Genomic DNA, 14,027 nt, shown 5'->3' on the forward strand with positions numbered 1-14,027 from the left:
ATTTTTCGATATTCTCTATTCTCGCACTGTTTTGGTGATTGTGAGATGCTGAAACACGTCTAACGGTCAGTTTCGCTACTTTTCATAAATGCTACATAATAAGCTAAACTTTGAACTAATTTAAACAAAACCAAATTTTAAATTGTAATTTAGTTTGAGACCATCCTGGTTGGTTAGTTTTTTGTGTGTAAAACCTAGAATACCATCCGCTTAAGATGGCGAAATCCAAAAATACGTCTAGGTGTAATGTGATCGTTTATGATCATCCTAGTTAACCTTTCCTTGATGTTTTTAGACGAAAACCAAAACTATCTACATTGAAGATAGCAAGAAGAAACAATAAACTTTGCTCCATTAAAACTACAAAATAAGCCAAAGTCTTACCTAAATTAAGCTAAATTATCTTTTTAAGTTGTCGTTTCATTTCGATGATCTTGATCCGTTTATCCTCACTGTTTTTGGCTCAAAAACCAGAGTACCCTTCACTGAATGGTAGATTGCAAGGCAAAATGGTCTGATATACAAAAGCAATATCCCTCGTTTCTAAACCAAAAAAAGTTAAAATCTTAATAAGCTATGCGGGACTATCTATTATGCTTTAGTTTGGACGTTTCCGTTTCATCCCGGTTTGCCTATCACTGTTGTGCATGACCTAGAAATATCTTCACTGAAGACTCCTCTTCCTCTTCTTACAGGCCACTGGTTAATTATCGTATCTCTTTGTTTATTATTTCATTTGTTATGTACACAAAGGAAAATTGTGAGATTACCTTTTGAGGACTGTGAGGTGATGAACCTGAAGTTTGGACTTTCCGATCATCCGGATCTGTCTATCCTTGCTGTTCCTCCCTCCTGCATCTGATATACTTAAAATACCGTGTCTCATAAAAACTATAAAATTTGTTAAACTCTTAACTAACATAAACTAAACTAACTTTTAAAATGTAATTTGGTCTTTTCTGATTATCCTAGTCTGCCCATTCTCGTTGTTGTTCCAGATCTAAGATTTCCCTTTACTGAGGATGACAATAAGCCGAAATACTCTTAACTCAATTAAGTTAAAACTGGTTGATTCTCGTGTATTTTTGAACATTTTCATGTACAAAGTCGTACAAAAAAAATGCGATGTTTCCTTTTGAAACCGGCGAGCTGATGAACCAGATCTGTCTATTTTCACTGTTTTTGGTCCAGAACTCACAATACTTTTAACTGAATATGATAAGACGCTGAAACGCGTCTGATAACTAAAAACAACGACAACCATAGAAATTTCGAATTAAGCTAAATCTTAACTGACTTAAGCTAAACTTTCTTTTGATCTGTAGTTTTGTCGTTCTGCCTATCCTCGCTGAGATTTGTGTCGAACTTAAAAGCCTCCGATGAAAATTCCTCTTCCGCACTTTTGAGAGAAAAACAGCGACGATGGGCAGACCAAAATCATTAGAAGGGATTAAACTGCAAAATTTGGTTTGTTACAAATATAACGAACAGTTTACTCTTAATACTAGTCGATTTTATCGTAAAAAAGACTTTTAATTATTCAGGTTTTTATTAGTCCCCTATTATCCTTGAGCATTTATCATGGTAATAAAACTTGAGATAAAACAATTTTTTTTAAATACTGTTGACAAATAGTTACAAATAAATCTGGTTCTTTTAATTTCATGGTCAAGAAAAATAATAAAATTTGATAAACTATACTTAAAAATCTATATCAATCTTGATTTAATTATTTTACGATTACTTGCGAAATCTAAGTTTACTGTTCAAACGTTAGTTTTAAAAATATTTCTTTGTCTGATGACGCTTTTTGCAATTTCTACTTTCAAGATTTATAAGCCAAAAATTAATTAAGGATTATTTTGATCAGCTCGAGTAAGGAAATCCAGTAACTGATGGCCACACTTAAAACTCCATAAAAATGTTCAGTTAATTCTTTTCAAAGCCTGTGTTTTACAACGGCTTATTTGTTTTGTCAGTTTTTTAAACAGTTCAAAAACTAAATTTAAAACAAAGTTAATTTTTTGTTTATGCTTATCGCGTTTTCGTCTTCCCAGTTAAAAAGTAATCCAAAACCAATTTCATCAGGTGAAGCATACATGTGAGACATATTGAAAGTATTATGAGAAAATTATGTCCTTCTGACGTCGCAGGCCTTATTGATTTGGTGACAACTGCTCCAGACTTCGCTGTGTCACCACATCCATGTTGCACTACAATTTTATTTATTTAGGCGCCCTTTCCTTCCAGCATTAATGCAAATTACATTATCGATCTGACAAAAAAGTATATTTTGAATAATAAAATTATCTTAAGATAAAAATCAAATGTAAAAACAACAATTGCAGCTCTTAATAAAAACAAATGAGCACAAATGATAACGCCTTAATTAATTAATAAAGATTACTTTTTTCTGTGAGATGTTTAAATTGGAAAACAAGGAAAAAATATGTACAGATTTGTGAAGATAATAAGACTAAAGTTGATATTAATATAGAATAATCTCCAGATTTTTAATAATCAGTGTGCGTCAAAATTTTTTTTATGTTACTCATTTTCTTAACACAATAAATTTTTAAATTTTAACAACTCCAAAATAATCATACCTACATAAAATAACAGCAATTTTTTTTTCTAGAATGTCAATATTGGCTTTCAGTACATCTTGTCCAAAACGTTTTATTATTCTTCTCAATCTTAACTAGTTGATTTTTTATTTTCCCGATTTTTGACATATTGAGAAAATAAATTGAGAAAAAAACAAACATTGGAACGTCGGTGAAATTGTAATACTTAAATGGGAAATATTGATTAAAATCAAAACCAATCCTTCAAATGTTGCTATGGAAACTGGACCGAGAACGCCATTGAGGCAGTCCCGGTTTAATCCTCCTTTATCTGCAATACATGTGGGCCGGTAGGATTGAAAACCACCGGCTCTAGTTTATTTTCAAGGCAAAAATTATTTTCGATTTTTTATAAGATTTTAAATTCTCACATGAAAACAAAACCAATTTGAAACCTCGTTGCAACGCACATTATATAAATTAAAAATCTTGAAATTATACTTATCAACTAATATCCTAAAGAATTCACGACCTAGTCAAAAAAATCTATGTAACGAAATTGATTTTATTACCAGTAAGGTTGGCATTAATATTTCAAAAATAATTTTATTCAGACTATTACGGGAGTTTAGCATTCCAGAATGCATTGTATACAATAATTACTGCGGATACAATGGGGTTAGTGTGTGCCTTCTGGAGAGTAAAAGTAATCTATTAGCGAGAATGGAGTGGGCTCGACCACGCCCCGAAGGATATCTTGTAATCTGGGAATGTGAAATTGATGTACATCTATGTTTCTATAGGGTTTGTGTTGAATGTAATTTATTAGCGTGAAGGAAAGAGGTTGTTTAATAACGCCGTGCGGAACGTCGAGCATTCTGGGGCGAGTGTGTGCCGTCTGGAGAATAAAAGTAAGTTATTAGCGAGGATGGTCTGGGTTCGACCAGCCCCGAAGAATATCTAGTAATCTGTGGATGTGAAATTGACCATACAACTGTTTTTATCGGGTTTGTATTTATGTTAATTTATTGGAATGAATGTAATTTATTAGCGTGAAATGAAGGGGCTGATTAACCCCGCCCTGAGAAGTATCGAGTACTCTGGCGTGAGTGTGTGACGTCCTTGGAGTAAAAGTAAGTTATTGACGAGAATGTTGTGGATTCGCCCACGCCCCGAGGAATGTCAACTACTCTGAGACTTCTATGTTTGTATCAGGACATGTGTTTATGTTAATTTATTGGAATGAATAAAATTTATTAGAGGGAAAGGAAGGGGTTGTTTAACCTCGCCTTGAGGGGAATATCGAGTAATCTGGGGTGAGTGTGGGACGTCTGGAGTATCGTATTCAACCACACCAACCATAACTATCTAAATGAAGTAAATCTTCACAAAAGATGATGTGACAAAAAATTCCACACTAACCTCAAATTAAACTCTAAACACCACGTACAACAACTTTCTTCTCGATTTCTTCCTAATAGTTCTCTTCGACATCTTAAAAGAGTGGTTGGTTAAGTGATGATTTCTGCTTTTGGAGTGCCATCCTGGTTGACTTCTCCAGTCAGTTCAAATAAGCTTGAAGGGATTTTAAATCTTGTACTGTTATGCTGGGAATATGTGTCTTCTGCAAATCGGGCTGTGGAAGCGGTGTTGTTAAAAGGTTTAGATAATGAGTTTAGGGCCTGTAGTGTAGAATAGCTTAGCTTCAAGGAAAAAATATGAGAAACGATTGATATGTGGAGAAGAGAGATTTATCTCCATCCAATTTCAAGAGAAATTTAACATATGTAAAACATAGATGTGCATTTAGAAAGGTCTCGAAAGTCGGCCAGAGCCGGATCAAATCTCACGGATCACTTGCCATAACAGCCTGTCAGTTGTCATCTGCCCTTATCCAATATTCATGCGTCGATTTCGAAAAGGAGGACAGCACGAGCAATTTGCTTCTGTTTTTCCACCTAATCGTGTTTTTCTTCCAAAACCCTCATTTTTTATTAATATAAAAAAAACTACATATGTTGTTCATGTGACGGCTTGTTTATCTATTCAAGAGTTTTTCCAGCTCTTCACAAGACTTTACACGAACAGACAACGGGGAACAGTATTATTCAATACATCACAGTTAAAGGGGCATTAGAGTAAAATGAAAACGTGGACGTCAGGTTAGGGCTCCGAGATCATTTCGATGGAAAAACGTTTCTAAAATGCCTTATAAATTACATTTGAGATACAAAAATGGAGAGAATACTCGAGAGGTAAGCATTCTTTTATGATATAAGAAAGTTTCAAGTTATAAATAATAGACGGAAGTCTAAAGACTAAAGTTTTTCTTCGTTTGTCTCTCTTATTACTTATGAAAAATTCATCGTCAAAAGTTTCAAATGAAAGTCCAGAGACCGAGGAGGATGTAATTGTTATGCCGTACGATGCACCAGTCTCAGTTTTGATATTTGATACATTATTCGAACTTCAAAGATGAGATCTATTATGTCCAAAATTACATTAATCTGGTTGTTGATTTTATGTGACGAAATAGTTCTCAGTGCAATTGAAGGCTTGCTTGTTGGCCTTGTTACAATTGAATTGTTGATTCGAAAATCTACTTGTGTTCAGAACCGAGCATTTTACCTTTGCATTCTTTCGAAAAGATTTTTGATATCCTTTTCATGAATATTTTTTCATTTTTCAATACCCTTTCCTCTAAGCGTGCTATGAACTGTTCATAACTGTTTATGTTCCGAATATGTTGGATTAGAATCAGCCAGTAAAGACGGTGGTGACCACACAACGCACTGGGTTAGATCACTCATCAATGTAAGAAGCAAATGGAAATAAATGCTCCTCAATAATGCCATATAAATATCCTTGGAAGTTAGTGACCTTCCCCGAATAAGTAACAACTCAGTAGGATCGTTGAAGAAAATGCCACCCCAGGTCATAATGAGTCATCACGAAATACCACGTGAGGAACCATTTACCTCTCCCCTGTGTGTCTCCTCGTGAAAATTTGACAATCTGAAGATTTGAGACCTTTTTGTCATAGGTCCAATTGAAATGGGCACATGCAAACTTCAACTTTCCCATTGTGCGAAAGGATGAGATGTCCATGTTTCGTGCCGTATTCATTGAACCTTCTTACACCCCTGGTGGAATTTGCATTATTATGGCTTGCCTTTTGGGACACATGTCATTTCTAGTGATGATTGTGTAAGGGCAGATGCCGAATCTTCGTCTTTCTCGTTTGTAGATCTAGGTCGAGCCTATCTTCTGACCTGAAAACTGCCTATAAGCGACGAACATCAAATTTGATGCACCATTATTGTATCAATGTTACAACCCTAACACTATCGTACTCATCAAATGCCTGACTGATGCCATTTGAAAAACTGAACCAAGCGAAAACTAACGAAAAGAAAGTGAGAAATTTTTTTTTTTGAAAATTAATTTTTAGTGTAGAATGGATAAAATAACTGTGAAAAATATATCCAACCTAATATCATTAAATAAATAAAGGTCTTTCATTTTTGTTTATAACTAAACTATTTGCTCAATGTATATTCTGTACAGATAGCAATAAATAAAATAAAATACTTTTGAAAAATAAATAAAACCGTTAAAAAATTTTAAGATTGTACAGTTAAAGATCATTCATTTCATATTAAAGTAATAAAAGTGAGGGGGTGGGGCATCGGTGCCCGCAACGGTTTAGGCGTTGACACGGCGCTCATACTATTGTAAGGTAAAGGTCCCAGGTTCGAATCCAGCGGCCCCGCCTTCACACCTGACATATTTACAAACGGGCTTTTTTCAAAAACATCGGCACCCCGAGGGTTCATATAACCTGGCAGTTGAAATACCCTCGTTAAAAAAAAATTTGTAGATTAATGTATTTTCTTTTACACTGGCGGTGGTATTTTGGGATTTTTTTTTAAATGCTCCTCGATCAATTTTTCAAAAAAAATTTTGTGGTTTAAGTTGAGGAAATGTGTCTAGTTTCTACCTTATGGTGTGCTTTTGTAACTATATATTTCTATTCAGTAAAACTCCAGACGCTATATCACCACTATTCTGCTCATAAAACATAGTTCAACTTTATGAAACACGTGGATTATAAAGACAGTATAAAAAGAAAACATTTTTTAAAAAATTCCGACTCTTTCAATTTCCGACTGTTTAAATAAACATGTGCTTCACATGTTGGATTTTATGGATGTAGTAAGCGTGAAGTCTGTCGACATTAGTGTTTATCTTTTATAAAAATTTATTCTCGATTGTAATTTGAATCCTTGTGGCTGTTACTGCCGTATTCAGCGGTTCGACGTTTCTTTTGAAATTAATAAACAATAAAACTACTGTGAAAATAAAATGAAGACTACGAAGTATGTCGAGGTAATAATAATAATATAATAGTGCTTTTAGAAAACGACTCATGTGATTTAATTCAGGCTTCTACTCTCTTGTATTAAATTATGGTGAATAAATTTTTTTTTAGAAACCATCAATGATCGTATATTTTTTAATTATCTATCATGTCTTGTACGCCTTATTTGAGAGAATGAAATCTGTGATGAAAGTCGGTGAAAGATGATGATGATGTTTTGATGTTTGGGATAAAAGAAAAAATATAATTGTTTTTCAGAAAGGGATGGTGTTGCCGAGGAAGGTCGGGGTCCGCATCGATCCGCCGGCTGTCATCCTTGTCTACGACGTTTGGGGCAAGATGAGGATGAGGACGATGCCCGTCCGCAACGTCTGGGATTCTACAAGCTCTGCTTTCATCCTGGAGGATCTCAAGTCACGCCACGATGTCCTCAACTCCGTCCCAGATTCGACGATCCTCAAGATGATCGAGGTGTTGAAAAGAGTCAAAAAAGGAGACTCGCTCCAAGACGCCCTGAAGACAATAGGCAGTGGAGATTTCGACGAGAAAAACAAAGAATTGACGCCGAACGTCACCAAAGATAAAACCCTGGAGGATCAGGGGACCAGGTCCAACGATGAGGACACCGACTTCGAACTAGAGGAGGAACTACCTTTAGACGACCTATCAGATGATTTCTGGTATTTAACTTATTTTCACTCTATCCAGGGACCTAGTTTCGCAAACAAAAGAACCTTCCTATAAAATAGTTTAACATTTTGTGTTTCTGCCGTTCTTGTAGTTTAGTTTAGACATTTTCCATGCCATGGAGTATGACTTTTGATTTTTGTTTTGCAGAAATATCTTTGGAAGGATAAAACATGTTTCCCAAGTGTTGTGGATAAATAACCTCTCCAGTTAATCTTAACCGGTTTGTTTATCACGGAAGTTCTTTTCTCTTGTGAACCTAGGCTTCCTAGTTAATCAAAACGTCCGCTCGTTTAATAATTTATTTTTGTTTCATAGGAACTTGAAACCGGCCGTGATGACGAAAGGCACAAAATTTTGAAACGCACATCGCAGAGGAGACTCGGGGTTTTCCTAGTGGTTCGGCCGATTTGTACGACAATGTATCTCGTTTCCGTGTGTTTGTCTGCAGCCCTATTAACGATTAGACAATATATTTCTTCGTTTTAAAAAAATTAGTATTTTTTATAAATCCTTTATTCCAAAATCAAAACCAGGTAAGTAGTAAAGTACTGCAATACGATTGTACATGAAATTGTAATTCACCAGATCGAACAAAATACAAACATAGCTAAACATCCTGATGGTGATGTTGATGGACGTAGCGTTTCCGATTTTTTCGGTCTCCTTACCCTCGCCTTCTTCATATATTAATAAATTGTTAATATTAAGCCACTGATGAAACGTGAAAAGAAAAATGTGCGATTTCCTCTTGTTGTCTGCGGGTTGATGAACCGGTAATTATGACGTTTCCAGTTATCTTGGTCCGACTATCATCGCTCCGTATTGATTCAGAATACCATCCACTGAAGATGGCTTGAAAGTCATCTACACACGTATATATTCACCAATAGTTCGGTCATTCTGATCAGCCTATCCTCGCTAAGTTTGGTCTAGGAATATATTCCACTGAAGATGGTGAGATACTGAAAGATATGGAAGACAAAAATAGACAAAAATAACTAATTCTTTATTTATTAATTCGTATTTGACCTAATTCTGTGACACTAAATAAAACCTCACTCACTCACTTACTCTCTCTCTCTCTCTCTCTCTCTCTCTCTCTATATCTATCTATCTATCTATCTATCTATCTATCTCTATCTTTCTATCTATCTATCTATCTATCTCTTACCCTCTCACTTGCTCTGTCTTTCTCTTTCTCACTCACTTGCTCTCTGACTTTCTCTCATTATCTCTCTATCCCTCTCTCTACATATCTACCGCTATATCTCCTTCTCACTTACTGGCTCTCTCTCTATTTTTCTATCTATGTATCTATCTAACTCTATCTTTCTCTCTCACTCATTCACTGACTTGTTCTCTCTCACTCTCTCTCTATATCTCCCTCTCACTTACTCACTGGCTTTCTCTCCCCTTTCCTCTCTCTCTCTCTCTCTCTCTCTCTCTCTCTCACTCTCTCTCTCTCATATCTCCTTCTCACTTACTGGCTCTCTCTCTATTTTTCTATCTATGTATCTATCTAACTCTATCTTTCTCTCTCACTCATTCACTGACTTGTTCTCTCTCACTCTCTCTCTATATCTCCCTCTCACTTACTCACTGGCTTTCTCTCCCCTTTCTCTCTCTCTCTCTCTCTCTCTCTCTCTCTCTCTCTCTCTCTCTCTCTCTCTCTCTCTCTCTCTCTCGTACCTCGTTCTCACTGACTGACTATTCTCTCTCTCATTCACTTACTCTCTCTCTCTCTCTCTCTCTCACTCACTCACTCTTTCTCTCTCTCTTTCTTTCTCTCTCTCTTTCTTTCTCTCTCTCTATCTATCTCTATCGTTCCAATTTTAGTATGTGTACCGGCGAAATGAGTACATCTATCTCTATCTAGCTATCAATCTATCTATTTCTATCTATCACTCTCTCGTTAATTTAAGATAAGTCGTTCGCGAAATGATAGGAATCCCCAAAATACAGCCTCGCAAAAACAAATGAATCAATTTAATAACGTTCTAATCGAACTAGAACTAGTTTCTTTTTCTAGAACCGGGAACTCGTTCCATTGATAGTGCAAGAAGCCGAAATTCGTCTGACATACCAAAACCCCGAGGGACTGAAATGGCCGGAAACGACAACTACACAAAGTTACTATATGCAATGGAATATTGCAGTTGTAATTACTAAATAAATGTCCATTGTTGGCTGACAAAAAATATATAATAGGATATTTTTATCCGTAATTAAATCTTTGAAAAAACAACGGAAAATACAAATCCCCAAATATTCTAGGTTTCAGAGAATTTGTTTAGATCAAAATAAAGAAGGTGTAATTAAGTGAAATGCGAAAAAGGCACATTTTCCATTTTTTTAATGACTAAATGGGGAAAAAATGAAATGAAATCAAATAAATTCTCAGCTCTAGCCGTGCAGGCCGTTGTAACCTCTAGCCGAGAACCTTCTCCGTTCTTGAACCGAATGTGTGATATGCCCACCCCCTCCGACGCGGCGCCGGTTTTTCAAGTTTTCCGACTTTTCATCCTGGAATTATTACGCAGAACAATGTAACAATGTCGTGATTTAAAAAAGGCACAACTGCTCATATTACGCAGTCAATTCTGCGACGAACGGGAGTCGTCAAAAGGTTGGTCAAAATTGAACACCATGCCATTTTTTTTACAATTTTGTCTTATCAGTTTTTTTAAAAACGTTTTACTACAATTTAGGCGATTCCTGTGTTAAATATACAAAGTTAAGCTTATTTTTGTTATAATGAAAAAAATATTTAACTTTAATAATAATAAGCAGAATTTTTAAAAGTGTTTGTTTGTGTTATCTAAATTTCTACAGAAACAAGGTCCATAACCTTTATTTAATAATCTGTTTTATGAGATTTTAGGATAATTACATTTTTTCTTTTTTTAGAAAGGATTTAAGTTTAAAAAATAAGAAAGATGATTGAAGAAGATGAAGATTTCAATATAGACGACCCAGAGTCATTCTATATGTCAGACGATTCATTGGATTTAGTCAAAAATGGGGGCCAAGAAGAAATAAAAGCCAAGAAATTCTTTACGTGTGAAAAGTGTGAAAAAGTTTTTCATCAAGTGGGACACTTCCGAAGGCATTTACTCCAGCACACAGGCGAGAAGAGATACAGTTGCCCGTTATGCGATTACAAAAGTATCGATGCCGGAGGATTGAAGAAGCACGTTTTCAATCATACCGGGGTGAAGCCTTTCACGTGCGACCATTGTCATTTTAGCGCTGGGACGATATACCATCTGAAACGGCATCTTATGAGTCACACGCGCGAGAAGCCTGTCGGGTGCAGGTTCTGCGATTACAGGTGTTCCCAACTCGGCGATCTCAACAAGCACATGCTCGTCCACACAGGTGAAAAATCCTTCGTATGCATCGAATGTGACTATACGTGTTCGCGCGCCTGCGACCTGAGAAAGCACGTGAGGACGCACACGGGGGAGAAGCCGTTCTCTTGTCCTTATTGCGAGTACAGATGTAAACGCTCCGGACACTTGAAGAGCCATTTGGTACGACACAGCAAAATGTACATGTGCAACATATGTAATTATAGGGGCTTGGATGTGTCTGCCTTGAAAGGGCATTTGCAAACCCACGGTTTACAAGACTAAAATTTTACAAAAGCGATTTGTGATATGTTTGTAGTTCCTTTTAATATATTGTTACCTAAATTAAGTTAGTGTCTGCTTTGTGCTTTTAAAAAGCAGACTAGAAGGCTGTTTTTATTTCTTTTAAACATGTTTCGACCTATGCTGGTCTAAATTTGTAATTATAAAAATCGAAAAAACATTTTCATAATTTTAATGTTAAAAACAAAATAAGGAAAGAAAAATGCATGGAGAGTGTGAATTTAAGTTTTCAAAAACGTCTTTTTATCGTGTCTCCACTGCTACTAGTCACATGAGTCAACAAAACGCATGCGGAGATCGCGGCTACCAGTGTGTTCAGGCAAGTGCTTTAAAACTGTGAATACTGTTGATAGCCCTGCGACAGAAAATTGTCCATAACTGAACCATTTCACTGTACACTCTTTAAAAAATATTGTACTTGCGCCTTCTAATCACTTGATAAGCTACAGAAAAAACAGTGGACATTAAGGCATATAAAATCACCATCGACAATTTTCTGTGCATTTTATGTACTTTTTCAACATTATACAGAGTACTTGTCCAGTTTTTACTTTTTTGTAAAGGAGATTTTTAATCCAATCCTCTTTTTTTTTAAATAATAAAGTGATGTTTCTTTTTTGTTCAATTTTTGGTTATTTGACCCAATGGTAAATTATTATAGTTACCAATAAATATTGACAAGTTATTGTAATATTTTTATTATTGTCTAGCTTTGATTAAAATTCTTAACATATTGTTGTTCATTTTGGTAAAAAACGCAAAAAGTAGCATATAGTAAATATATGTTAGAACGAGGAATAAAATAAGAGCTACATTAAAAAAACAACAACAATATTTATAATTTTGTATAATAATATGTGCAATTTTATATAAAAGTAAAAAAAGAGATCTATACAATTTTATACATTATTAAAATCTAATTTGCATTTATTTATACATAGGAACATCTTATATTTAAAACAAAACAATGCTTTATATAAGTTTTTAATAATAAAAAAAAAAAATGTACATAATATCAATAATCAAAATAAGCCCAATAAAATACAAAAACTGGTGGCACGTAATGAGGTAAAATGATTGTGTTGGTTAACATGAAAGACTATGGTTCAGTCTCTGTCGGTCGTAAAAGGACTATGCCGAAAAAAGTCTGCCCTCGGCGGAATAGGACGTATCTGTCTGTCTCCCTTTGCCAGAGTTGCACCTTGGTCCCTTTTCTTATATACTGCACGGTCGCCGTGTAGCATGTGGATTCCCCGACGCTAGCTGGCGGGTTAACGCAAGTCGCGATTACCCTTTCTTGGTTCGCAAAGTCGAGTAGCTTTATCGAAAATGAGTTCGGCTTCGCTGCATTTGAATAGTACACCTGGTGGCGCATTTTGAAAATTAAAATACAAAACCAGAGTTGATGAAATAAAAATAAAATTGCTTACCTGTGCATAAACAAAGTAGAGCCCGGTCTCGGGGACTACTGCAGAACCCTTTCCGTCCTTCAAGGCTACATCGCCCAAGCTGAATTCACCAGAGTTAAAAGGGTCTTTGAACCATGGGGAGATCACTCCTGAACAACCAATATTCTGATCAAATTCAGCAACTAAATGATTATTGATAAAAGAAATTTAGTATTATTTCATGCCAAGCAGTTTACAATTTCCATCTTCAGAGTTAGAATATTTTAATATAAACTAAGGAAAAATCACTCGATTAACTTTTGCCAGTTTCATATTTAAAAATAAAATAACTTTCTAAACTATTCTAATTTATTTTTATTGTATTCAATTTCCTGTATTTTATATTCACATTTTCCTTAGATGTACCTTAAAAAATTTTACTCTGAATTTTGATGGAAACAAAAATTTTAAGCAAAAAGCATTATAAAATTAAAAGAAAAGAAGACTAAATTACCTCCTTCCTTTATCACAGATTCTGGGTATGCACCGATGAAATTAGCCACGAGCGGATAAGCTAGATAATAAAAATTTTATTAACAAAAATTCTTTCATATAATTTTTAAAAACTAACCTCTGGTTTTGTTTTCATTGGAAGCCTCCCGTTTGAAGCGTATGTTCGAAGCATCTGCCTCTAATATGGTACCTTCTTTGGTTTCGTCGTATGTCCTTAAATAGAAAATATTGTTAGCCAAAATATTTTCTCACTTGAGGAATTTTGTCTCGTTTTTCCTTACCTTTGACGGTCCAGTGATGAAGCCTTTTCTTCCATCCTTGCTACTAAAGCTTGAACTTCTTGCAGCTGGAGTTTAGTCTCCCTGAGTTCAGAGCAGACAAGAAACAGTACAAAGAGTATGACAATACCAGCTGCCAAAATGCCTTTGGGTTTGAAGATAGTCGGCTGGTCAGGAACGGAGAAGACAGTAACTCCAATCTTCGATGGAATTTCCTCTAAAAACAGAACATTAAAAATTACAATTAAAATGTTATTTTTTGAAATTATATAAAACTGGTGGGGGGATTTCAAACCGCTTTACAATATTTTATTTTATTTGAAATTAAAAATCCATGGGAAATGCCCCATCGCTTGGGTGGCAAACTATGAGTCGGACACCCTAACCACTATCGTCCTCTCCTGTAGCTTTATAACTATGTTTTGAGTAGAATGCTGTTCCCCCTTTCTGTTATAAGCTGATATTTATTAATCAAGGAATCTTAATTGTTTGAGCTAGTGGTAGTGGTATTTCGTCTTGTTGTTTGGCAGATTCCTTTCTATAGAAAAATGTAACAA

The 14,027-nt window shown here is 35.3% G+C and overlaps 3 protein-coding genes across 15 annotated transcripts in view; 2 read left to right on the top strand and 1 right to left on the bottom strand.

Moving 5' to 3' along the window:
• LOC106670384 (centrosomal protein of 19 kDa-like) overlaps positions 1-8,129 on the top strand; it is a 23,338-nt gene extending 15,209 nt beyond the window's left edge. For 2 of the 9 annotated variants that reach the window (XM_024226615.1, XM_014400669.2), the window contains exons 2-3: positions 7,207-7,628; positions 7,954-8,129. In XM_024226615.1, coding sequence (XP_024082383.1) covers positions 7,207-7,628; positions 7,954-7,996 — 465 coding nt within the window. In that variant the 3' untranslated portion in view covers positions 7,997-8,129. Of the gene's footprint in view, positions 1-4,565; positions 4,823-6,712; positions 6,957-7,005; positions 7,141-7,206; positions 7,629-7,785; positions 7,859-7,953 lie in introns of those variants that run through there. The other 7 variants (XR_001341069.2, XR_001341070.2, XR_001341068.2 and 4 more) reach the window with 7 other exon arrangements.
• A 1,927-nt stretch (positions 8,130-10,056) lies between these two features.
• Positions 10,057-12,134, top strand: LOC106670406 (zinc finger protein 513-like). 2 transcript variants are annotated; one of them, XM_014400709.2, is made up of 3 exons: positions 10,057-10,264; positions 10,347-10,477; positions 10,546-12,134. In XM_014400709.2, exon 3 carries the CDS (start codon positions 10,575-10,577, stop codon positions 11,271-11,273), a length of 699 nt encoding a protein of 232 aa, XP_014256195.1. In that variant the 5' UTR covers positions 10,057-10,264; positions 10,347-10,477; positions 10,546-10,574; the 3' UTR covers positions 11,274-12,134. The 2 variants fall into 2 exon arrangements, with proteins under 2 accessions (XP_014256195.1, XP_014256194.1); XM_014400708.2 differs by lacking the exon at positions 10,347-10,477 and having other exon boundaries at positions 10,059-10,264; positions 10,546-12,132.
• A 132-nt stretch (positions 12,135-12,266) lies between these two features.
• The window catches only part of LOC106670378, a 120,658-nt gene continuing 118,897 nt past the window's right edge, over positions 12,267-14,027 (bottom strand). For 3 of the 4 annotated variants that reach the window (XM_014400654.2, XM_014400653.2, XM_014400651.2), the window contains exons 3-7: positions 13,474-13,687; positions 13,311-13,405; positions 13,194-13,253; positions 12,722-12,882; positions 12,267-12,654 (exon numbers count right to left, since the gene is read on the bottom strand). In XM_014400654.2, the coding sequence (XP_014256140.1) occupies positions 12,391-12,654; positions 12,722-12,882; positions 13,194-13,253; positions 13,311-13,405; positions 13,474-13,687 (794 nt within the window). In that variant the 3' untranslated portion in view covers positions 12,267-12,390. The remainder of the gene's footprint in view (positions 12,655-12,721; positions 12,883-13,193; positions 13,254-13,310; positions 13,406-13,473; positions 13,688-14,027) is intronic. The other variant, XM_014400655.2, reaches the window with a different exon arrangement.

This window comes from Cimex lectularius, unplaced genomic scaffold, assembly GCF_000648675.2.
Source record: "Cimex lectularius strain Harlan isolate CLEC.00 unplaced genomic scaffold, Clec_2.1 scaffold69, whole genome shotgun sequence".
Taxonomy (NCBI): Eukaryota; Metazoa; Arthropoda; class Insecta; order Hemiptera; family Cimicidae; genus Cimex; species Cimex lectularius.